A 25,871-nucleotide genomic window follows, 5' to 3' on the forward strand; every position below is an offset into this window, starting at 1 on the left:
AGAAGAACATTTCCTCCTGTGACATCCTTGATTAATGTGTGAAGTGCCTCACCAAAAAGACAAGTAAAAGGGGCATACAAGTGAGGCATATTTTACAGGCAGCTTCAGCTGACCACCTCTAAGATACAGTATTCTGCATATGTAAACGGAAATCAGAACCATTTTGGAGGTTTTTTATCATTACTAGTTCTAGGTATCAACACAAAATACCAGGAAAGATGATAATTGCTCAGTTAAGTTCCAGGATCATGTTGGTTGTTCATTGCCCTAGTCCAGTTAGCTTCAGTTTGAAAAACAGAAATTGCGGCATAGCTGGTTGCAGAGCTGGGCCTGCAGGTGTACAAAGAGCCTTTAAGAGCAATTCAAACCTATTATCTGTAGAATTATTGAACAAAGATCTTCAATTGGTCTACTACTAGAACAGACCACTGTTTTGTGAACACCTTTTCCACCGAATAGAGCTCAATGATTTTCTGAGGGGTGAAATTATTTTCTGGATTGACCAAATCATCTTAAAATAGCCCATATTTATTCATGAACCAGAAAGGTATTTTTATAATTATCCGGTCTGTTTGTACCAAAAGGGGCAAGACGAGATGGGGGAGATTCAAGTGTGACAACGCCAGGGCTTTTTGCACACAGCAGAATTGAGCATATGACCATTGGCAAACGTATTGAGTAAAGCTGTACCATATGCATTGGAGACTGGGGGTGAGAAATCTTCCACAGCCTCCTTTAACACTGCCTCAGGGTCTTCTTCTGTGTCTGTCTCATCTGAGGTGGGCATATAAGGATCTGACTCAGGTAGAGACAGTGGAACTGGAGAAGTAACCTGGCACTTAGGAGCTCTGGACGACAATGGCTGTATTAAAGCCATTAGCTGTCCAATGCACAGTGGCATAGTTGCAGAAAATCCGGCCTTAGTCAGGTAGTCTGCTTGTTGTGTGCCTAAGATAGAGCTGGAATTTAATGCTGAGACTTGTGTTAAAATAGAGTCCTGCTCTGGTCCAAAAAACCTTGTCACTGAGACTGAGTATTGTGCTAGGCTTCGCAAGGGAAAATACTTTCCAAAACTTTTACCATGCCTCCCTTACAGTTAAAATAGTGAAAGTGTGTCTGAGAAGGAGTATGTAGCAACCCGAGTGCAGATCATCCAGTAGCAAAGTCCTTGTGGCAAAAGGGTGGAATGAAGCGCCCGAGTACCTTATAAAATATTCAAAGCGGAACTGGTGGTAAAGTGTGGTACCTGTGTTGTGATGTAACACTTGGTCATCCACTTGAGAGTAAGAGAGTGATTGAATTTGAGCACCAACTTTGAAAATGTTAAACCGAAAAGGTGAATGCATTCAAATCCCATTTTTTTTACTTTAAATGATCAGAGATAAAAGGTGACTCAGTTTTACCTGTCCATGTCCCTGGTCCCTATATAGGCTCAAGGCTTTGCCCGCCAGTGTGCATACTCCTGGAGGGGTCTTCAGGGTCTGTGTCTCAAAGAGATGGACCATGGCCCTGGACTTGTATACCACACTGCAGCTAACTATACTTATTGCCCGAAGTGCCAAGGTGATCGCCCAGGAACCAGTGTCCTAAGCAGCATTGTATGGAGGCACCACAATGTTGGGTCAGGGTTTGTGTCCAGAGGTTTTACAAAGGTTGATCTGATCCAGATGTACCATTCTGTTGTTGTATTAGAAGACAGTTAAGAGTACATAGAAGAGTTGACTGAAGAATTTGAAGTAAAAAAAAAAAAAAAATAGTAAAGCAGAGTGATTTCTCCATTAAGAGGAAGAGGTCCACGATACTAGCAAAAAAACAAAGAATTTGCAGAGTGGGTTAGGGTTATAGGGGAGACACTGGAAATAGTTTGTTCTAAGGTATTTCATAATGTGCTAGTATGGGATGCATACTAGCACATTATGCCACTGTCCTGCAGGGTTTGTTTTATTCTTCAGTGGTTTACAACCACTTTAAAGCGGTAGTAAACCCGCACATTTTTTTATTTTATTTTTTAAACCTGCAAAGCAAAAGGCATAATGAGCTAGTATGCACCGCATACTAGCTCATTATGAAATACTTACCTTAGAACGAGGCCCAGACATCTGGCCCGATCCACGCCGAGGGAGCTGACTCCCTCGGCGTCTCTTCCGGGTATCGCGGCTCCGGCGCTGTGAGTGGCCGGAGCCGCGATATCGTCACTCCCGCGCGCGGGAGATTTCAGTCCGGCCGGACGAGCGCTGCCGGATTTTCACGGCGAGAACCCCCTTGTGCGCATGCGCCGCTGCAGTCAGCGGCGCATACCGAGGGGAATATATTTTTTTTTTACCTACAGGTAAGCCTTATTATAGGCTTTCCTGAAGGTAAAAGTTAAAAAATTGACCATACAGCCACTTTAACCATATAAAAAGTTCATTGATTTCCCTGAGGCAGTCAACACGCAATGTCACAATGAGCAACAAAGCACAAACATTGTATAGCAGGAAGGAGAATCTGAGCATGTAATTATCAAATATCGCTGCCCTCATTTAAATATATAAAAAAAAATACTAAAGCATTCCTTTAAATTCTATTAGCTTCTGATAGCTCTCCTGAAGACTGAGGTGGGGAGATCTGCTAAAAAGCTCCTCAGTAATCCCTCTGCCTTGCTACTATATAACAAATGCAAATTCCAGCAGGAGATAATTTCCAGGCAAGGATATAATTCCTAAAATAATTTCCTTTTAGTGGAACTAAAATGACACAAAATATTGTTCCAAAGTCCTCTCTACCAGACCACTTAAAATTTTAACATGAACTAAGGACTGTCCTACTATGAGGCTACATGAGAAACTTCTTTTAGGTGGGACTGAACAGTGGTAGATGAGATAACATTCTCGCCTTGCCACACATCACAAACTACCTCCTGCTGGTATTGTTGCTGGTTAATAGTATAGGAATATCAAGTGTTCCTCCCTGTACTATTTACAGATAATACGAACCAAATCCACTAGCATATGGTGGGTAGGGACTTATCACTAATGGTGGAGGCCAAAGTGTATGTTCTTGGCAGGGCCAACAGGTATTTTTCTATATTTGCAGCATTTGTTTTTAAAGAGATGAAATAAGGGGAATGCGCATATATTGTAGAGATGTAACATTTGCTTCATTTGCCCAAATATATAGTTTAAAACTCTGGAAGCTGTGCCCAAAAAAGGCAGGAGGAAGCAAAGGACTAGTCGCCGGTATTGCCTGTGGTCTCCTTGCAACGAATCTTTCCTCATTACTGATTTACCATGCCTTGTTCTGCACAGTTGCCATGTGCGGAGGCAGCCATCTTGGTAGAGGCAGGTATTTTGCTTCCTCAAGTCAGAGCTTCCAGTAAAAACAACAAACAGCACAGTAATGACATCTCCATCAGTCAAAGGCAGCAGTGCCTTAATGTCATACTGCAGATATACAACTGTGAGAATGCAGACACAGGAGTGCCTAGGCCAGTGATGGCGAACCTTGGCACCCCAGATGTTTTGGAACTACATTTCCCATGATGCTCATCCACTTTGCAGTGTAGTTGAGCATCATGGGAAATGTAGTTCCAAAACATTTGGGGTGCCAAGGTTCGCCATTACTGGCCTAGGCATTCATGTATACTAGGGAGTGCACTGCTATTTTCAGGAGGAATTCCAGACAAAAGGTAAAACGTTTCAGGGTACTGCTTAGGCACGATAAACATTTCTAAATGTTCCCTTTAACATAGCACATCTTCATATTCTGAGCTCAGCTCCACTTGAAGTATAATTGACATCAGGCTTCTACTCAAAGTCTTGATATATCTCCAGACCAATGATGGTATTAGGAATTAAATACTGAAATTGCTGCTGTGAACATCTTTTGTTTATCATAGTTCTGTGAATTTGAGGCACATTGGGTATATTCAAAAAGTACTACAAGAATGTAGATATGTTGCACATAACAAATGTAAAAACAGCTTTCATCCTGTCATCGTGATGTGTACTCTGTTTCACACTTTTAGCTTAACTTGCGTTGGAACATGCATCTTAGTATAAATAATACATATGGTATCAAAGCTGTTAAACCACGAGGAGGACATTATATGGCTTAATCAAGCAAAATGAGACATCTTACAATTTCTTACAATTATTCATCCTCAAGAGGCTTGGTTGCGTGCAGCTGAATTATTGTTGCATCTTGTTGCATTAAAAGGTCAATTAGGCCTAATTTCACACTAGCATAATAATATTAAAGAAAAAAGGTACAAAACTAATTTATTTTAATAATTAACATATTAACTAGCTTAAAGTCATAATATGGTTTACAACTTTAGTTGAATAAATGTTTGGATGCTCTGTGTTATAATACATACAATAAATATGACAACAATGATAAAAAAAACAAAAAAAAAAACAATAAAAATGATCACAAGATACGAATGCCAGCTCAGTGCAGTTTGAGATTTCCCCATCTAGTTGTATTTACATCTAACAAATATGGCAGTTCAAGCTTGCAAGTTCTTACAGTGATGTAGAAAAAACACAATTTAAGGTATTGGGACACCTTATTCTGGGTAAGCTTGACAGCCCAGGAGTCTGCACCTTCATGCCACATTAGCCGGTTACCATATTCCTATCCTGTGAAAGTTGAACCCTAAAGTGAGGTGATACACATCACTTCTGGGCTCTTAATAGGTAGGTGGGATCAGCAGACGTTCGTTGGTCTCCCTCCTCTCTATTTGGCGGCCCCTGTTATGCAGATTCTGGGTACACAGATAGGAGCATGGCACTCAGGACACATGGTGGGGGTGCACAGGGGCTGGCTTGTAGGATTTACACTTATTCTGTGTAAAACCATCTGCTGCTGATGTATGATATGTGTTGGTGGCAACGAAAACTTTGAAATGTATATCTAGGCTTTTTATATATATATGAATTTAGTATCCGATGATGGAAACAAATTTCTTTGTGTGGTCCTATAAATGCATTTTTGAAATCTTTTAAAATTTTAAATATTAATATGCACTGTAAAGTGGAGGTTGGTTGCTCTGACACTTTTTAGTTTTTTTTATTATTCATTATTTTAATTATTATTAATCATTATTCATATTAGTTTTAATGTGTTTTATCTTTTTATGCATTATGCAGATGGTGAGTTGATCATAAATTGTGTGGTTACGATATATACTTTTCCCCTTTCATGTGTGTTTGCCAGGGATGGAGCCTGTGCGGCCAGTGGGTTGGTTTCTGCCCTGTATGGCCACTTCTGACAGGGCTCTGATTGGCTTGCTGTGCTGAGCTCAGTAATGATGTCTGTATGGCGATCAACACTGTTTAGAGCGCTACTGCTCATGTCTGCCAATCAGGTGGCTTACAATAGGGCTGTTGTACATGTCTCCAAACACTGCTGATGAAGTCCTGCCCACTGGGATGAAACACGTGCGGGAGGAACTGAACATGTCAGCAACAGCCACCCTCCACTCTGTGAGACATGCTTGCAGCAAACTATTTCATTCTTAGCACTGGGATCACAGTGCTTCACTTGTGAGTAGTTCTACTTTTGGATTTAAATAAAATGTACTGAGTTTATACAGAGAGCACTATGGATGTCTCATTTTGATCTTACATGGTACAACAAGGTTTGTCTGTAAAAACATTGACTGGGAGATCTAATGAGCGACTTGGAGCAGTAAAGCAGTGGATTGTAATAGGAGCTGGATCTCTGGAAAACATCTTTGCCTCTTTAACCCCTTGTGAGGTATACTATAACAGTAAACCTAGGTCGGATTTTAAAGGCATAGGAAACAACGAAGGAGGTATGAAAATAAACACTATTGAAAAATGCACAACGTGAATAGAACAGTACAGAGAATTAAAAATCATGCATACTAATGCATAATGTGCAGTGAGCACTTGATACACAAGGGCTCACTGCACATTATGTATTATACATGATTTTTAATTTTTCTGCACTGTTCTAGTCATGTGTATTTTTCAATAAATAGTGTTCATTTTCATACCTCTTCGTTGTTTACTATGCCTTTAAAGTCCGACCTAGGTTTACCGTTATAGTATACCTTTTTTTCTTGTTTATTCCCTCAATTTACAGATGTGGCTATGTGAGTGCGCTTCTTTTCTGTTTATTACTAATTTTGTAGACCTGTCTGTTAGTTCAGTAGGTCCACTGTGCAAGGTGAGTGACCTGTATTTCTGTCGGTGGTGGTATTTTCACAAATCTGCAACAGATTGAAAAAGCATCTTTACCAGCACGAGTGTTCACAGCTGAGGACATTATCTGCATAAGACTGGCCATACACCTATAGATTATCTGCAGATTTTCTATGGTCAGATGGAAAAAGTGGGAGAGTCCTCCATCCACACAGTTTAGCGAACATGAAGAAATCTGTTGCACTTTTTCCATTTAACCATATAAAATCTGCAGATAATCTATAGGTGTATGGCCAGCTTTACTCCCAATTTACTCATTTATATGCATGGACTTTTGCTCTGAAGCTTTTAAATTCATACATTTATTAATCCTTAGTGATTCGGTCTAGTTATTCATGTGTTTAAAAGTTTACTGAGGATTGGTGTTTTTGACCTTGAGTGTTATAGCAGCTTTTTAGGTTATGAGATTTGTTTGATTACAATTGATCACCATTTATTATATCTATTTATTATATCTAGGCAAAACATTTTTTTAGTTTTTGGATAAAGTGAGGGAAGGTTACACCTTCTGTCGAGTTTTTACTGCTGTACCTGTCCCCACTGTGAACATTCAACTGTACCTGTTCCCACCTGGGAAAAAAATTGAGGCAAATCCAAAATGATTAGAATAGTACCCAGAAGTAAAGGAAACTAGTTCAACAGAGACTCATGTCCTAACGACAACTGTGTACGATAGGAATTTCCCCTAGCTATAGGAAATTTCCTCTTAATTCCTGTTGCATTTCTTTAAGTAAAGGGAGGGAAATGTCCCAAATGGCACATTGATGGAGGGAACTGTAACCCTCTTTTACCTTATTTAAAACTTAAAAAAAAAAATTGTTGTGACGATACGTGTACCCACACTTTAAAGTACAACATTTGGCCAAAGGAGTTTAAACTTCTTGTCTAATGACTTTTCTGGCACTTAGCAAACCTGTATTAGTTGATGTGACTATCAGAGAAAACTAATCACACACACAGCAAATAGGATGTAAACACAATATCTACAGCCTTCCACAAAAGGCAGAAGCTTGGTTTTAAAGAAATGTCTTTTATAATTTAAAGCATAACCTGCTGTTGGCATTATCCTGATCTGACAAGGAAAAGTTTCAGGAATTCTTTAATAATCTATGAGGCTCACTTTTGTTGTCCGCATTCTTGCCTGTATTTTAAAACAGAACTAGAAATGTACACCACTTGTTTTATACAAATAAAAATACAAGAACAATTTGTAAATGCAATAAGGACTTTTCCGTGCAATAATCTACTTATAGTTAAAATGGAGCATTTTAAAAACTTGATGAAGGACAGAAAATGGGAAACCAAATGACTCAACAACCCATTAAAACTGCAACATTAATAAACTATAAAAACCCAAGGATTGTGTCACAAAAGAATTACATATACTCGGCCTGAAATTTCATGTAGTACACACACTTTTGGTGTGGAAGTTCCACACGAAGACTTCAAATAGAAGAACCAAAGCTTGACACCAGTAATGTAGAAAAATAGGATTTTTTGTACTCTTAAAATCCTTTTCTCTGCAATTCACCAACCGACACAGCTCCTCTCTTAGCCATTGGGTTGTTTTGCCCTATTACTAGGAGATACCAGGCATTAGTTGTAATACAACACTCAGAACTCTTAGTTCCGCCCAGGGGGCGGTCCATTGGGCAACAACCCTCCAGCCTGCCATGCAGCCATCAGTACGTCAACAAGCAGCATAACGTAAAGATAAAAAGGAGGGGCAGGTGCTGTGTTGGTCGGTGAATTACAAAGAAAAGTATTTTACAGTGAGTACAAAAAATCCTATGTTCTCTTATATTCACAGACCGACACAGCTCCTTTAACCATTGGGACGTCCCTAAGCAGTGCCAAACGAGGGGTGAGAAAACAGCATAAAAACTTCATCCACCGTGGCAAGTGGGAATTAGTGAAACTTTACCCACAAAAAACACAACAGTGCGTGGAGAAAACCACCACCAAACCAGGGTACCCTCAACCGGACTACCCGCAATCGCACAAAAAAACTGCAGAATGTAATGCAACAGCGCACTAACTTAACGGTACTGTGTTTTTAAGGAAAAAACTGGAAAAAAGGAAATATATTGCATATACAATTGCAACTATACGGCCGCCTGCAAAACCTTGCGCCCAAAACAGGCATCGGCCGATGCACTGACGTCTACCTTGTAGAACTTGGTAAATGTGTGGACAGACGACCAGGTCGCCGCCTTACACACCTGAGCGACAGACGCTTGGTGTCGGAAGGCCCAAGACATTCCGATTGCTCTTGTGGAGTGGGCCATGACCGGAAAGGGGGCACTTGCCCCTTCAAGGCATAGGCTTGTACTACAATCTGTCTGATCCACCTGGAAATGGTGGCCAGCGAGACCGCCATGCCTTTCTTGGGACTGGCCACCGAAACAAACAGCGAGTCTGACTTCCGAAAAGGGAGCAGTGGTAGACAAATACAGGTTCGGGTGTTTTGGCTTAGGACAGAGAGATGGTAATACAATGTCCTCATTAATATGAAAAGCCGAGAACGCTTTCAGTAGAAAAGATGGTTGCGGCCACAACACCACTTTATCCTTGTGGATAACCAGATAGGGCGACTTGTAAGATAAGGCTGTCCGTTCCGAAACCCTCCTGGCCGATGTGATGGCCACTAGAAAGACCACTTTCTGGGAAAGAGTCAACAGGGGAATCTCCCTGATATTTTCAAACGGCGGTTTTTGAAGCGCCGATAACACCAGGTTCAAATACCATGGGGGTAACAGTGGACGCACCGGAGGGACTACATGTCGTACCCCCTGAACGAAGGTACTCACTAATGAGTGAGACACCAGCGGTCGCTGTAAAAAAGACAGCCAAGGCTGAAATTTGCCCTTTAATGGTGCTTAACACCAATTACTGGTCTACTCCTTGCTGAAGAAACAGCAGGATCCTGGATATAGAAAAGGAGAGCGGATGCCATCCCTTCTCCTCACACATGAAGATGTAGGCCTTCAAGGTACGATGGTATATCTTCTGGGAAGAAGATTTTCGTGCTCTTAACATAGTTGGGATCACCGAGTTCGACAGACCCCGGTTCCTTAACACCTGGCTCTCAATAGCCATGCCGTTAAAGCCAGCGATGGTAAAGCAGGATGGAGAATCGGACCTTGAGACAGAAGGTCCTCTCGCAATGGCAGTTGCCAGGGAGCGTCTGCCACCAGACGCACCAGGTCTATGTACCAAGGACGCTGAGGCCAATCTGGGGCAACCAGTACAACTGGGATCCCCTCGGCTTCCACCCTGCGAAGCAGGCGTGGCAACAGTTTCAGTGGAGGAAAGGCGTAGATCAGCTGGTACTGATCCCACGGAGCCACCAGCGCGTCTGAAGCATCTGCCCACGGATCTCGTCCTGGACATGAATCTTGGCACCTTCCGATTGAGACGGGAGGCCAGAAGATCCACGTCTGGTGTGCCCCATCACAGGCACAGTAGCCTGAACACCTCCGGATGCAATGCCCATTCTCCTGGGTCCAGCATCTGGCGACTTAGGTAGTCCGCCTGCCAGTTCTCCACTCCCGGGATGTAAATGGCCGACAGGGCCAGTACGTATTGCTCTGCCCACCGAAATATGTGAGCGACCTCCCGTGCAGCGGCTGAGCTTCCTGTTCCCCCTTGGTGATTGACGTATGCCACAGCCATGGCATTGTCTGACTGGATCCTGATCAGACGCCCCTGAATTCTCATCGATCATGTGGAGAGGCATAGCCTGATCACTCTCAACTCAAACAGATTGATTGGCAACTTGGATTCTTCCTTTGACCAGAGGCCCTGAGCCGACTGAACCCCCATCACTCCACCCCAGCCGGATAGGCTAGCGTCCATTGTGATCACTGTCCACTTCAGAGGCAGTAACGACTTCCCTGACTGAATCACCGGAGAACTCAGCCACCAGATCAGTGAGTCTCTGACTGACTGGCTCACCTGAATCTGACGATCCAGGGACAACTGAGATTTGTCCCATTGTGTCAAAATCTCCTTCTACAGGACTCTGGTGTGGAACTGGGCATAAGGTACTGCCTCAAAAGGAGGCTACCATGACACCCAGAACTCGCATGCAAAAGCGGAGCGACGACTACTTGCGGTTCATAAGCAGTTTTACCGCAGATCTGAGTCTCTGCAGTTTGTCTGAAGGGAGGAAAAACTCTAGCTTCCATGGAGTCCAGCTGCAAGCCTAGGTACAATCACCGACTTCTTTAGGTTCAACAGCCACCCAAACTCTTGCAGGGTCTGCATGGTGATCGCCACATCCTCCTCTAACTCTGAGGCGGAAGATGCCCTCAGGAGGAGATCGTCTAGGTATCCCATGGTCACGGTCAAACGCTATCGCAGCAACACCAAAACTGGAGCCAATACCTTGGTAAAGACTCGGGGGGCTGATGCCAGACCAAAAGGAAAACCACAAACTGGTAGTGGGCTTCCCCGACTGCAAACTGCAGAAACTTTTGATGCTGAAGGCATATGGGTGTGTGCAGGTACGCATCCTGGATGTCCAAGGACGCCAGAGAGTACCCTTGATGGAGTGCAGCGACTACTGAGCTTTTAGGTCCAAGATTAGACGAACCCCTTCCTTCTTGTGAACTACAAACAGATTTGAGTAGAATCCCTGAAAACGTTCCGATTCCGGAACCGGTACAGCCACCTCATGATTCAGCAGGTCCCTTACTGCCCCCAAGAGGGCCTCCTGGCGAGCCGGGGATACGGGTATGCTGGAGGGGAAGAATCTGTTTGGCGGCCGAGAGAGAAACTATCTTGTAGCCTGAGGAAATCAGATCGCAGACCCATTGGTCAGATAACCGAGAGGACCACCGGCTGCAAACTCCCGAAGGCGACCCCCCACCCGAGACATGGGTAGGGGAAAACCTTCATGCAGTAGCACTTTTATTCACAGGCTTGCAGTTCCAGGGATGTTTTTGGCCATTTGTGATTGTCCTGTCGGGCTGAGGACGTTTTGTCGAAGCTCCGGGCGGACGAAAAAGCTGTTTGTGAGGGCAAAAAGGGGGCCCTTGCCTACGGCATGGCTCCTTAGCCTTCCTGGCCTGTGGGAGTAGGGTACTCTTACCACCAGTGGCATTTTGAATAATGTCATCCAAAGAGCCGGTCGCCAAGTAAGGGAAGATCCGTCAGGGCTTTTTTGGATGCCTGGTCAGCAGACCAGCATTTTAGCCAAATCAGGCGCCTCAGCACCACAGCTGACACTGAAGCCCTGGATAACAGCGGGAGAGTATCCAGGGCTGCATCACAGACGTACTTGCACTAGTTGGTCTGCTAGCTCCACGCAGACAGGAGAAGCCTGTTGCTCTCCCAATTCACATTGCAAAAGTTTTGCCCACTCATTTAGTGTCTGCAACACAAGTGCGGGTGCCAGTACTGGTCGCAAGGCTGACCCCCACAACCGTAAGCAAGGAACGAGCCACTGCCTCGGCCTTCCTGTCCATGGGATCCTTGAATGCAGGAGTCCCCTCAATCAGGATTGTGGTTACTTTATTTAACCTGGATACTGGGGGGTCCACGACCGGAGGAGCTGACCATTTTTTGAGAAGGCTCTTCTCAAAAGGGTAACGCACCGCCATGTGTTTGGGGACCGAAAAGGTCCATTGCGGGCGACCCCATTCCTTCTAAATTAACTTGTCAAAATAAGTCAGATATGGGAATACCTTAGGTGAACGTTCTGGCTTGCGGGACCCAAAAGAGGCCGGTACATCAGCAGAGGGATCTGCTGGCTCCTGAATCTTCAGGGTATCACACACAGCTGCGATAAGTGCTCCAAGAAGAGCTTTGCTGCGCACGGACCCGGACCCATCCTCACTGTCCTGGTCAGCATCGTCTGACAAGACAGAGCAGGGGTCACCAGACTCAGCAGGACCCGAGTCTGCGTCAGAGCTCTCCTCAGAGGACAGGGGGTAGGGGCCGTTTTAGTGCACCTTTCTTCCCTTGCACAGCCTCCATCTTGGCAAAGAACGAATTAAGGCCCGCCGTCAGAGTGTCCATGGGCACTGAGCAGTCTGCAGGTGACCCGGTTGCAATTGCCTAGATTTCGGGGGAAGAAACACCAGTTTCTGAAGCCATGCTGACCCTACCCTGTCTTCCACCCGAAGGGGACTTAGGACAGCGACAGTCCCACCCCCTCCTTACTGCCGCTGGCTGAGGGGCTCTTTCCCGCTGGACTCACCGCCCTGAGGAGTTCTGCGCTATCCTGCAAGTAGTGCCTGTAGTCCCTGTGGGCTTCCAAGTGCAGCTTAAACAATGCTGTGTTGGTGGCAGCAGCTGCAAATAGCGCCAAAACCGCTCTGAAGTGTGCTCAGGCTTCAATAAAATGGCCACCCAGCGTCCAGTACAAAGACATAAAACACAGGGAAAATGGCTGTGGGAGCTCAGCAGCACGTGCTGCCATTAGAGAACAAGGAAAAAACTTGTTCAGGCTTGAAGAAAATGGCCGCCAGTGTCCTGAATAGGAGATCACTAGGAAAATGGCCGCTGAAGCCCAGGATAGCATGCTGCCCTTGCCCACAGCTAAAACGGCTGCCGGAGCAGCTCCTTGAGGTACAGGGAGAAAACGATGGCAGTGAACACAGCGCTGTACAGGACATCAGCAAAACCTCACAGACACTTTCCAGGGGCATGAAGAACAGGACCCAGGACACCACTAGCCAGCGCAGCCCCCGCCCCCCAGATGAGAGCCCCTGCATAGACACACACACACACACCGCTCAGCAGCCACATGCAGCAGATAGGGAAGATAGGTACAGGGGAGAGAAGAGAGGGAGGTGAAGGACCCCCCTGAATCAACCTCCCAGGGAATGCCCAGCTGCTCAGCCCCGCCGAGGCAGGGAGAGCTGTACTTACCAGTCCTGAAGAGCTGGGAGACATTCCATCACAGACCCACTTACTGATCAGTACAGGGTGGCTGCTGGCCTGACATACTGTGACACAGACATTAGTAGCCCGGTCATATGTATGCCCCGGAGCATAAAAGCTCACCGACCACCTCTAGAGCGGAGGTTTCGTTGTGGCCTGCCGAGCGCGTAGCTGCGGCCTGCACACGCTTGATGGCCGGACTGGGGAGACTACAAGGATAAGCCTGTCACCCAGCCGGCTGTTGATAATAGATCACAGGATCACTCCTTTAAGGCAAAAAGTCACACTTCTGCATAAAAGCACGGACCGATGAGCCTGCAGGGTTCCTAGGTCCTTCTTCACTAGGCAAAATAAAACTGATGGCTGCATGGCAGGCTGGATGGTTGTTGCCCAAGGGACCACCCCCTAGGCGGAACTGAGAGTTCTGAGTTTTGTATTAAAACAAATGCCTAGTATCTCCTAGTAATAAGGCAAAACAACCCAATAAGAGAAAGGTCTGTTTTCAGGCCTCTGTAAATTCTACAATTCATGATACATTGCTTTGATATCTCTCTTTATATATACACTGTATATATTAATTAGTGAATAAGGTAAAAGGAAGAAGGGTACTCACAAACAGAAGTAGCAGCAGAGGAGTCACTACAATACCCTGGAAAAATAATATGAAAAAGTTAATTATCACGCTCAACAATCATGATCAATTCCATAAAAATATGTTAAACATCATACAGAAATAATTGCAAAGGATATTTTATGTAACAGCATTATTGCTAATATGGACATCTTTTAACTAGGCAAGAGCATCCTGTGCAATGGAGATTGTGATTTCATAGGGCAAGGAGTGTCAGCATAGAAAAGGAAGTATACAGGAGCCCTGGCACAAACAGTAAACTTCTGTTGTCTTTTCTAAAGTTTATAATACTATGATGAAACGCTCTAAATAACAGAATGAACTGGTTCCATGAAACTGAACACTAGAACAACTTGCTCCTGTCCTCCAACTCCCTTCCCTGAATGGTTGGAAAGTCTTTCAGCAGCCCATGGCTTCCCTCTGGTTAAGCCAATCAGCTGCAGCTGCTGATCAGTGTAGTCTGACAGCAGAGTTGTCCCACTAACAGAATACAATGGCACAGTGCGGATTACTGCTGGTTGATGAAATGAAAATGAACTGTCTATGGACAGCCTTAAGGCAAATGAATGTAGAAATGTTATAATGCAAACACGTGAACCAGGCAGCTCTACAAAAAGGAATGGCTCCCTACAGAATGAGCTAGTTGCACTTAGTAGCAATGATAACAGCAATGATTTTTTTCCCTTCTGTTGGTTGAACTGGATGGACCTTGTCTTTTTTAAACCAGAATATGATCACAAAAGGTTCCAGTTGAAGGTAATTGATCTCTCCTCCATATAACTTGCTACAAAGGAGGCCGTTTGCTCTATCCGATTAATCAAAGTTTTATTGATTGTAACTCTTAGAAATGAGCTGCTAGCGATTCAGTAAAGTTACTGAGATACTAAAAATCATCTATGAAGGGGCAGCTATCCAGACAGGGCTTGTCCGTTCATTACCCGGCACAGAACAAAATTTGTTGGCGTCAGATTTCCGCAATACTGAGACCGTTAGAACTCAACGGCGTTGGCTTTCTAAAGCAAATAGACTGTGCACTTTGCAAATGCAGTTGCGCTAATTTTCCCAAGAGATTAGTGAATGTGGTGAAGCTTCAGTTTGAAAAGAAAACCCAATCAGGTGCAAGGAAAATTAAAAGAAAATCAGTATGTTTGCTTGCACACGATTGAATGATGGAAATCAGTCTTTTTGCTCTTGGTAAATAAACCCCAATAGTGATCTATGGCAGCATCTGCACCAACTACCAGTTTTCTCAACTAGGCTAGCCCCCTCTGATAAAGGCGTATGCCCCGTACACACAATCGGAAATTTGGCCAGCAAAAGACAGATGAGAGCTTTTGGTCGGAAAATGCGATTGTGTGTATGCTCCATCGGACTTTTGTTGGCCAAATTCCGGCAAGCAAATGATTGAGAGCATGTTCGGACGGGGGGAAAGTTCCTATCCGAAAATGCGTTTGTGTGTATGCAATTGTGACACGCAAAAACTCACACATTCTCAGATTCAACTACAAGATGGAAGCTATTGGCTACTGGGTATTGAACTTCCTTTTTCTAGTCCCATCGTACGTGTTGTTCTTCACCGCATTCTTGACAGTCGGAATTTGGTGTGACCGTGTTTATGCAGGACAGCTTGAGTGAAATCCCGTTGGAATTCCATCAGGAAAACCATCAGAGGTTTTTCCAACCAAAATTTTGATTGTGTGTACACAGCATAAGTCTTTAACCAAGGTGAAAGTGATCACACCTGAAAACATTCTAAAGTGGCTTCAGCAAAAAAATGCAAGCCTTAAAACATCCTCTCCAGTGGGACCAGAATCTATGGCTACGTTTTTAGGCAAATCTGGATTTCCACCTTACAGTTCTGAGGACTCTGCCTCCTCCAGCTTTGCACACTTTCTTATTAGCCAGTAAGTCAGCTCATCAAAGTTGGGAACCCATAGAAGCAGGCTAGTTTTTAACACTGCAGGGAAATGTTCACAACAGAATTCCTGAGGTGCTAGGAAAGAGTTTTGAACTCAGGTGCAGGGTCCACTAGGTGCCTATATCTTATTTCTGCAACTATTTTAGAAACCTTATCAGAGGTGGTGACAACTGTATCATAGCACAGCTTCCATCTGTAAGTACAGGGCATGTTATTTTAGACTTTTACAAATAACTGCCCTATGGGAAAGAATGCAAGGGGTCTGCTATTGCACTAATATCCCTGTGTTCACGAATACTCTCCACCCCTCTATCCAATTAGTAACCCACTTATTGGCTGCAAAGGTACAAATTAAAGGTTTTCTAGCTAGTAAATCCAATACTTGCCAACTCGTATTTTTTTTTTACATCTAGCAGAACTGTTAGCTTTAAAAGTTTAAACTTGCTGGTAGGTGCGCTTTAAGCAAAAATGTATATGCACATGTTTGCAAAACCTGCAGGGTGAACCAGTTCATAACAAAAAAGACACAACATGTCAATTTAATGTAAAAATAGTGATACATGAATATTTAAAAAGTATGTAGCGAGTGTTTTATCTGACTGCATTTCTTCTGTACCCAGGAGGCACCAGAGCCACACAGTTCTGTGCACACACTCTTCCACAGAGGCAACAGAACAACTATTAAACAAAGCTATACACAGCTCAAAGAGTTAAAAGCTTTGTAAGAAGTCTTGTCCAGCTACGGTAAAGGCCCAGTGTCTTTGTGAGATATTACTCAGGGGAGAACCAAAGCTGTGAGAGGGGAAATACACTTTGTAACTTCAAGGGATGCTAATGAAATAATGCTGCCTGTTGCTGCACCTATCCACGATTTACTGATCAATTATAGACAAATTGATCAAACGCTTCTGTTTTCAATATCTAAATAGCAACAATGCTAGTAATATAGACTTAGACAATACATATTTTGGTGAAGCGGCACTAACCCTTTAAAAGAAATCTACTTCAAACAACCATTATTCTGAAGAAAACACTTGGGATTACCCTGTTCTACTAATTTCCTCTATTCTCTTTCCTCCTTTTTCCTATGTCTCTAGTGTGATATTTCTGGGTAATGCACGCTCCACCCCAGAATCTCACTCCTACAACATCAAGCCATAGGGCCGTTTCACACAGGCGCCTCCATTTTGTGTCATCCGCTCCACTGATCCCCGCTGAGCCGGCAGCTAACAGGTCTGTCTGAGCAGAGACTGACGGAGTCCCGCTCTCCTCTATGGGGAAATCGGATGATAACAGACTGCATTGTCCGTTATTCACCTGATCATATCCGATCCTTCAGACGGATAGAAAATAGGATCACCATCCGTCTGGATTTGGCGGACAGGATTAGATCAGATAACAGTGGGTGTCAGCGGACATGTCACCGCTGACATCTGCTGCTCCCTAGGAGTAAATGAAGGCTCCGATTAGGTCTGCCTGAAAAACTGACAGGTGGACCTGATCGAAGCGCCCGTGTGAAAGGGGCCTTACAGACATCTTAAAGTTGGGGAACTTTTATATACTATGGTGTACAGCCAACACTTAATTTACTGGCAATAGTATAAAGAGAAGCTGGTTAACTAAAGCCCATTATTTAATTCCTGTCAGAAAACTGCCAATAATCTCTAAATATATTAAATTATTTATTTGAAGTTTCCCTTCACACTTTCTAGTATCTAATGTTATGTTCACATCTCCCAAATAGTATGCGTTATGTTAAAGGATAAGTTAATCTTTTGGAACATGTAACATGCCCCCGCTACTGCTGCCTCCCCACCCCCAATTTCCCCTTTAGTGTGACACCGGGTGAGGTGTCATTCACAAGCAGCCCGGTCGTGCGGTCATGCGGGGCTCCACCAACATGACCATGTCATTCAGTTTCCAGCGAATGAATGAACTACAAGTACCATCATCCACTGCGGCAGACAGCTTGTAGTTCTGAATAAACTGTGAGGGTGCTGAGGAGTGTCCTTGTAGTTCGTTAACAAGCCCTGCAGCTTTCAAACTGACAGCCTGTATGGAGGTACGCACAGAAAGCTGCAGGGCTTATCTGCATGCAGAAGCCTGACTGCTGATCATGGACACAATGCCTTTAAGGTTAAAAAAAAAAAAATACGTGAACTTATTCTTTCATTCTTTCTTGACTAGTAGTGAGTCGGTCAACAATGTGTCTTCAAATGTGTTTGGGACAAACGCAGATCTACAGTATCTCACAAAAAAGTGAGTACACCCCTCACATTTTTGTAAATATTTTATTATATCTTTTCATGTGACGACACTGAAGAATTGACACTTTGCTACAATGTATAGTAGTGAGTGTACAGCTTGTATGACAGTGTACATTTGCTATCCCCTCAAAATAACTTTACACGCAGCCATTAATGTCTAAACTGCTGGCAACAAAAGTGAGTACACCCCTAAGTGAACATGTCCAAATTGAGCCCAAAGTGTCAATATTTTGTGTGGCCATCATTTTCTAGCACTGCTTTAACCCTCTTGGGCATGGAGTTCACCAAAGCTTCACAGGTTGCCACTGGAGTCCTCTTCCACTCCATGATGACATCACAGAGCTGGTGGATGTTAGAGACCTTGCGCTCCTCCACCTTCCGTTTGGGGATGCCCCACAGATGCTCAATAGGGTTTAGGTCTGGAGACATGCTTGGCCAGTAAATCACCTTTACCCTTGGCTTCTTTAGTAAGGCAGTGGTCGTCTTGGAGGTGTGTTTGGGGTCATTATGTTGGAATACTGCCCTGCGGCCCAGTCCCTGAAGGGAGGTGATCGTGCTCTGCTTTCAGTATGTCACAGTACATGTTGCTATTCATGGCTCCCTCAATGAACTGTAGCTCCCCAGTGCCGGCAGCACTCATGCAGCCTCAGGCCATGACACTGCCACCACCCTGCTTGACTGTAGGCAAGACACACTTGTCTTTGTACTCCTCACATGATTGCCACCACACACGCTTGACACCATCTGAACCAAATACGTTTATCTTGGTCTCATCAGACCACAGGACATGGTTCCAGTAATCCATGTCCTTAGTCTGCTTGTCTTAAGCAAACGGTTTGGGGACTTCCTTGTGCATCATCTTTAGAAGAGGCTTCCTTCTGGGACGACAGTCATGCAGACCAATTTGATGCAGTCTGCGGAGTATGCTCTGAGCACTGACAGGCTGAACCCCCCCCACCCCTTCAACCTCTGCAGCAATGCTGACAGCACTCATATGTCTATTTCCCAAAGACAACCTCTGGATATGACACGGAGCACGTGCACTCAACTTCTTTGGTCGACCATGGCAAGGCCTGCTCTGGTCCTGTCCTGTTAAACCACTGTATGGTTTTGGTCACAGTGCTGAATCTCAGTTTTAGGGTCCTGGCAATCTTCCTATAGCCTAGACCATCTTTATGTAGAGCAACTATTCTTTTTTTCAGATCCTCAGAGAGTTCTTTGCAACGAGGTGCCATGTTGAACTTCCAGTGACCAGTAAGAGTGATAGCGATAACACCAATATTAAAGAGGAAGTAAACCCTGATGAGTTTACTTCCTCTTTAATTCCCTGCAAAGGCAAAGCATAATGGACTACTATGCATCGCATAGTAGTCCATTATGTGTCACTTACCTGACACCGGAGCCAGCGAAGTCACCGCTGTCCCCTGTAGTCCGGCGCATCCATCTTCTCGGTGGGGTCTCACAGCTCCGCCGCTGTCATTCGCATGCAAATATGCGCACGGGAGCCAACACGAGCGGCAGCTCCGTCGTTGAAAATGCCGCGCTCAGTGCGCCGCTGTGTACGGCGCATGCGCCGTAGACAGCGGTGCCTGTCATCGGGCAAATATCTCCTAAACCGTATAGGTTTAGGAGATATTTCTTGGACCTACAGGTAAGCCTTAATCTAGGCTTACCTGTAGGTCAAAGTGTGTTGTAAGGGTTTACAACCACTTTAACACACCTGCTTTCCATTCACACCTGAGACCTTGTAACACTAACAAGTCACGTGACACCGGGGGTGGTTAATTGGGCCCAATTTGGAAATTCTAATTTAGGGGTGTACTCACTTTTGTTGCCAGTGGTTTAGACATTAATGACTCTGTGTTGAGTTATTTTGAAGGGACAGAAAATTTACACTGTTATACAAGCCGTGCACTCACTACTTTATATTGCAGCAAAGGTTTGTTAGTTTTTCTAATCATTAGTGGGTCAAATCTAAGTTAGTTTTCAACTGCAGTGACTGGAAAATTTGAAGGAGCAGAATGGAAATTTTTTCTCAAACAAATAACAGTTTATGTGTATTTCGTTCAGTTAAGTCCACGTATCAAAATCAAATGATGAAAGCAAATTCATTTTTTTTTAAAACAACAAATGGTCTAAGAATGTTCTGAGAATTTTCATACGCCTTTGTATTTAATCTCTGTATTTTATGCTCAGAGTTCTGCCCTAATGTTAATATAATAATTAAACTAAAAATAAAAACAAAAGAAACTTTACAATTGTAGTGCAGAATCTGAGAAAGATTAAGTTAATTAAGCAGGAAAATGTTTTCCATCGTCTTTTCATTATAAAATAAATATGTTTTAGAGCTATTCAGACTGCATACTGTAAAAGTCAAAAGTTAGGCATTTGCAATCATGGGAAAATTGGAAATAATGAACATAAGCCTTTTATTTTAATCATATACGGTATAAGGATTGATACTGTGAACATTACAGTAAAAAATATGAATTCTAGCATTAAACTTGGAACACACAGTGTTCCCTCGACAAAGAACAAGAGTGCATGTTGATATCTATTGAACACTGAAAACAGCAAAACTGTTTTTAATTCACTAAACCAGTGTATTTCTTACTGTCAGCAGCTTAAAAATGTTCACAAACTGCCCAGAAATAATTCCTAGCCTAATTGTACAGTACCAACACAGAATGAGTTCTGATCATTATATGCAGGAGCAATCACCCCTTTGACTTGTCATTCTTTCATCCAAGATGCACGCTCTCTATAAGGGAACATGCATTGTACCAGCTTGATGATCATCTGCCGTGATCCTTCTATAATGGAAATGGATATAGGGGGCATCTACTAAGCTGCTGAAAGATTTTTTATTTTTTTTAAAAAGGCTTTTCTTTTTATTTTGGTAATATATTCAGGTAATACACTATGGGGTAGATTTACTAAAACTAGAGCACTCAGAATCTGGTGCAGCTGTGCATAGTAGCCAAATCAGCTTCTAATCTCAACTTGTTCAATTAAGCTTTGGCAAAAAAACCTGGAAGCCAATTGGTTTCTATTCAGAATTCCACCAGATTTTGCACTCTCCAGTTTTAGTAAATAACTCCCTATATATCTCCCAAGTATTGGGTTGCCTGCTTTTATACGCACATGAGCTTTAATGGCATCCCAGTCTTAATCTGCAGAATTCAATATTGAGTTGGCCCACCCTTTGCCGCTATAACAGCTTCAACTCTTCTGGGAAGGCTGTACACAAGGTTTAGGTGTGTGTCTATAGAAATGTTTGACCATTCTTTCAGAATTGCATTCGTGAGGTCCGGCACTGATGTTAGACGAAAATACCTGGCTCGCATTCTCCACTCAAATTCATCCCAAGGGTGTTCTATGGGTCTATCGGGTTTAGGTCAGGACTCTCTGCAGGCCAGTCAAGTTCATCCACCCCAAAACCACTCATTTATGTCTTTATGGACCTTGCTTTGTGCACTGGTAGGCAGTCATGTTGAAACAGGAAGGGGCCATTCCCAAACTGTTCCCACAAAGTTGGGAGCATGAAATTGTCTAAAATGTCTTGCCATGTTGATGATAAGAGATCCCTTCACTGGCACTAAGGGGTCAAGCCCAACCCCACACCATAATTCCCCCTTCAGCAAATGATTTGGACCAGTGCACAAAGCAAGGTCCATAAAGACATGGCTCAGCAAGTTTTGGGTGAAGGAACTTCACTGGTCTGCATAGAGTCCTGACCTCAACGCGATAGAATACCTTTGGGATGATTTAGAGTGGAAACTTTGAGCCAGGCCTTCTCATCCAACATCAGTGCCTGACCTCAAATGCGCTACAAATGGTCAAACATTTCCATAGACATACTTCTAAACCTTGTGGACAGCCTTCCCTGAAGAGTTAAAGCTGTTATAGCTGCAAAGGGTGGGCCAACTCAATATTGAACCCTACGGACTAAGACTGGGATGCCATTAAAGTTCATGTAAAGGTAGGCATCCCAATACTTTTGAAAATACAGTCTAGGTGCAAAGGCATTGCAGCCAATACTAACATTTTTTTTTCCTTTTAAATATATTTTAAAGTTGCATTTCTGTTTGTCAAAAAACAATATTTTTGTCTGAGACTTGGCTTTAATTTCTTAAGATTTTCAAACCTCGATAACATAAATAATAACATATTCGATTTTTACTCCAGGAGCATATAAAGATTTTGGCAATTCTAGAGAAATGCTTAAATAATGCATTACAATTTAGTCAACTAAAATACCAAAAACTATTCAGATGACTAAAATACGACTAAAAATAAAATGTAATTTTAGTCAAAACACTAGGACTAAACCTAAATTTGATGTCAAAATGAACACTGATATACAAGCACTTGGGGTGTTGTCTGCTTTCCAGATCAGAAGTCAATTTAATGTGAGAAAATTCACATACCAGGCTTCTGATCTGGATCACAGGTTTTTGCATATATCTTTTTTTTTTTTTGTGTGTGTGCAAATCCTAGACCAGGGGTAGGCAACCTTTTGAGCAGAGTGCGCCGAAAAATGTTTTCAAAGATGTCTTCAACTTCACACTCTCAATCACGAAAAGGATTTTCTATAATGTAAATGCTGTAAACTACTTTAGTAGTAAGAAATTAACATCCTGCACTCACGCCTCAGATCACTGTCCCCCCCTGCAAATCTGTTTCACCACTGTAACCCCCCTGCTCATCTGCCCCACCACTGTACCCCCCCTGCTCATCTGCCCCACCACTGTTCCCCCTCTGCTCATCTGCCCCACCACTGTACCCCCCTGCTCATCTGCTCCACCACTGTAACCCCCTGCTCATCTGCCCCACCACTGTAACCCCCTGCTCATCTGCTCCACCACTGTAACCCCCTGCTCATCTGCTCCACCACTGTAACCCCCTGCTCATCTGCCCCACCACTGTAACCCCCTGCTCATCTGCCCCACCACTGTAACCCCCTGCTCATCTGCCCCACCATTGTACCACCCTGCTTATCTGCCCCACCAATGTACCCCCTTTCTCATCTGCCCCATCAATCTACCCCCTTGCTCATCTACCCCACCATTGTAATCCCCTGCACATCTACCCCACCACTGAACTATCCTGCACATATGCACCACCCCTATAACCCCCTGTACATCTGCCCCACCACTGTACTACCCTGCACATCTGTCCCACCTCTGTATCCCCCTGCTCATCTGTCCCACCACTATAACCCCCTGCACATCTGCCCCACCACTGTACCACCCTGCTCTTCTGTCCCACCACTGTAACCCCCTTCCATCTGCCCCACGAATATTCCCCCTTTCTCATCTGCTCCACCACTGTACCTCCATGCACATCTGCTCCACCTCTGAACCATCTTCTCACCTGTCGTAACACTGATCTTATCTGCTCATCTTCCCCACCACTGTAACCCCCTTTCTCATCTGACCCACGAAACTGTTCCTCCTGCACATCTGTCCCACCTGCTCTTCTGCCCCACCACTGTATCCACTCTGCTCATGGGTTCCACTAATGTACCTCCTTACTCCTCTGCACATATGCTTCACCTCTGTACCCCCTGCTCCACCACTGTAACCCCCTGCTCCACCACTGTAACCCCCTGCCCCTCCACTGTAACCCCCTGCCCCTCCACTGTAACCCCCTGCTCCTCCACTGTAACCCCCTGCTCCTCCACTGTAACCCCCTGCTCCTCCACTGTAACCCCCTGCTCCTCTGCCCCACTGTACAACCCCCTTCTCATCTCTCCCACCATTGTAGCTCCTGCACATCTGCCCCATCACTGCACCCCTTTGCTCTTCTGTCCCACCACTGTAACCCCCTTGCTCACCTGCCCCACCACTGTACCACTCTGCACATCTGCTCCCCCGCCGTTTCCCCATGCTCTTCTGTCTCACTACTAAATCCCCTTCTCATCTGCCCCACCACTGTTCCCCCTGCTCTGCTGCCCCACCACTGTTCCCCCTGCTCTGCTGCCCCACCACTGTTCCCCCTGCTCTGCTGCCCCACCACTGTTCCCCCTGCTCTGCTGCCCCACCACTGTTCCCCCTGCTCTGCTGCCCCACCACTGTTCCCCCTGCTCTCCTGCGCCACCAGCTTAACCCCTGCTCATCTGCCCCCCCACTGGACACCCCAGCTCATCTGGCCCAACACTGAACCCCCCGGCTCATCTGTCCCAACACTGTATCCCCCTGCTCTTCTGTCCCACTGCTGAACCCCCTTCTCATCTCTTCCACCACTGTACCTCCCCGCACATCTGCCCCACTGCTGTACCCTCCTGCTCTTCTGTTCTACCTCTAAACCCCTCCTGCTCATTTTCCCCATCGCTGTATCCTCTTCTCATCTATGATATGCGTGATACACAGAGTGGTGAAAGGAAGCAGAGATGAGACGCATCTGCCCGTCCTGGCACACACATCCTGCTGATCTACCTCTCACATCCAGCCCACATGCCTGTATGCGATATCACATGCAAGCATCTGAAAAGGGTACGCAATGATGAGCTCAGGTCAGGGGTATTTTATGAAAGCAGTGGGCATGTATGCAAGATCATAAGTTGGGCCCCCCCAGCTGAGAAAAAGTGGTTGGGTGTTATTTTCATTGCGCTGAATATTGGCTGTGACTTAAAGGGTGCAGGGGTTCAGTAGTGACACAAAGGTTCAGGAATAATTTCAAAGTTCCCAGAAGCTCAACAGTAATTCCACAATCTGTCACCTGATTATGGTTCTCTCAATCACAGTGAAATCCCTTCTTTCTGAGATTGGTAGTGACAATCAAGCAAATCATCTTCCTCCAGATGGTGGACGGGGCTAGCAGGACTGTGATTGGCTTTAGTAGTGGCCAAGACAGTATTCCTCTTCTAAAAACGGGGACCGCCCCCTAGCAGAACTGCATCCAAACTCTTCCCCATCACAAAAGCTGACAATCGCAGCTACAGCAAAGTTTACCATCTTTTTCAATGTGGGTCTCACTGACTCTTCCCTGCACTGCTCTGCTGATGGGTAGGGTGTAAAGTGCCGGCAAAAGAGGCTTCGAATGCCGGGGGTTGCCTACCCCTGTCCTAGAATCTTGATGTGCTTTATAATATAAATCGTGACCAAAGTGTAAATGGTAAATGTGTAGCCTGCCGACTCCTACCTACCTGCAGGCCAGAGAACCAGTAAGAAAATGCAGGTGATGGGAAATGGTCGAATACAAACAAACAACACTGGATGAATTGACAATTTCCATTAAAGCTACAGACCAATATGTCAGTCATCACCTAACATATACAGATACACTTGCTAAACCTTTATTTTCACAGCCATTAGAAGATACTATATGCTTGTCTGGTTTTTATTGTATTCTCCAAGTTAGCTGGGAGTTAAACAAATGTCACACATTTTTAGGAATCTTTTGGTGTGATTTGATCACAGGCCCTTTCTTCCCCTTTTTGATAATCAAAATGATGTTTTTGTTGGGGGGATGGGGTGGGGTGGATCTTTAGATAGTACAGTTATAGTTTTCATTATAATCATATAAAACTGTCTAAACAGTGGGTTGCAGATCTTTTTAAAAACTTTAAGATGAGGGCAACAAGGAAACTGACAACAGAAAACTGTTCACGATGTAAAGCAAATTCTGTGTTTAACGAAAGGTGAGACAGCACTTTGAAGAGGAAAAAATCCAGCAGGGGTTGACATTAGCCACAAGGAACAAGTTAAAGAATTGCAGAAAAGTGCTTGTGAAAGGATGAGGTTTAGTTCCAGAACAAAAAGCTTTACAACTGCCTGATCAGTTAGCTGTCAAGCTTTACAGGCCAGATGAATACCTTAGCAGAGTCATAGTTAGACTGAGGTCGACTCAGTCATTTTTAGGAAATACAACAATTGTAAAAGCACTGTAAGCTACAACTAATGAAAACGTGCTTCTCATTGCTACATCCTAATAATAGGATCAATCTA

At 44.3% G+C, this 25,871-nt stretch overlaps 1 protein-coding gene across 1 annotated transcript in view; it reads right to left on the reverse strand.

Annotated features, from left to right (window-relative positions):
• SLC10A7 (solute carrier family 10 member 7) overlaps nucleotides 1–25,871 on the reverse strand; it is a 303,157-nt gene that overhangs the window by 56,092 nt on the left and 221,194 nt on the right. The window contains exon 6 of the mRNA XM_077476993.1: nucleotides 13,717–13,752. Within this exon, the coding sequence (XP_077333119.1) occupies nucleotides 13,717–13,752 (36 nt within the window). The remainder of the gene's footprint in view (nucleotides 1–13,716; nucleotides 13,753–25,871) is intronic.

This window comes from Lithobates pipiens, unplaced genomic scaffold (assembly GCF_037356315.1).
Source record: "Lithobates pipiens isolate NorthernLeopardFrog02 unplaced genomic scaffold, aLitPip1_a1.2 Scaffold_13, whole genome shotgun sequence".
Taxonomy (NCBI): domain Eukaryota; kingdom Metazoa; phylum Chordata; class Amphibia; order Anura; family Ranidae; genus Lithobates; species Lithobates pipiens.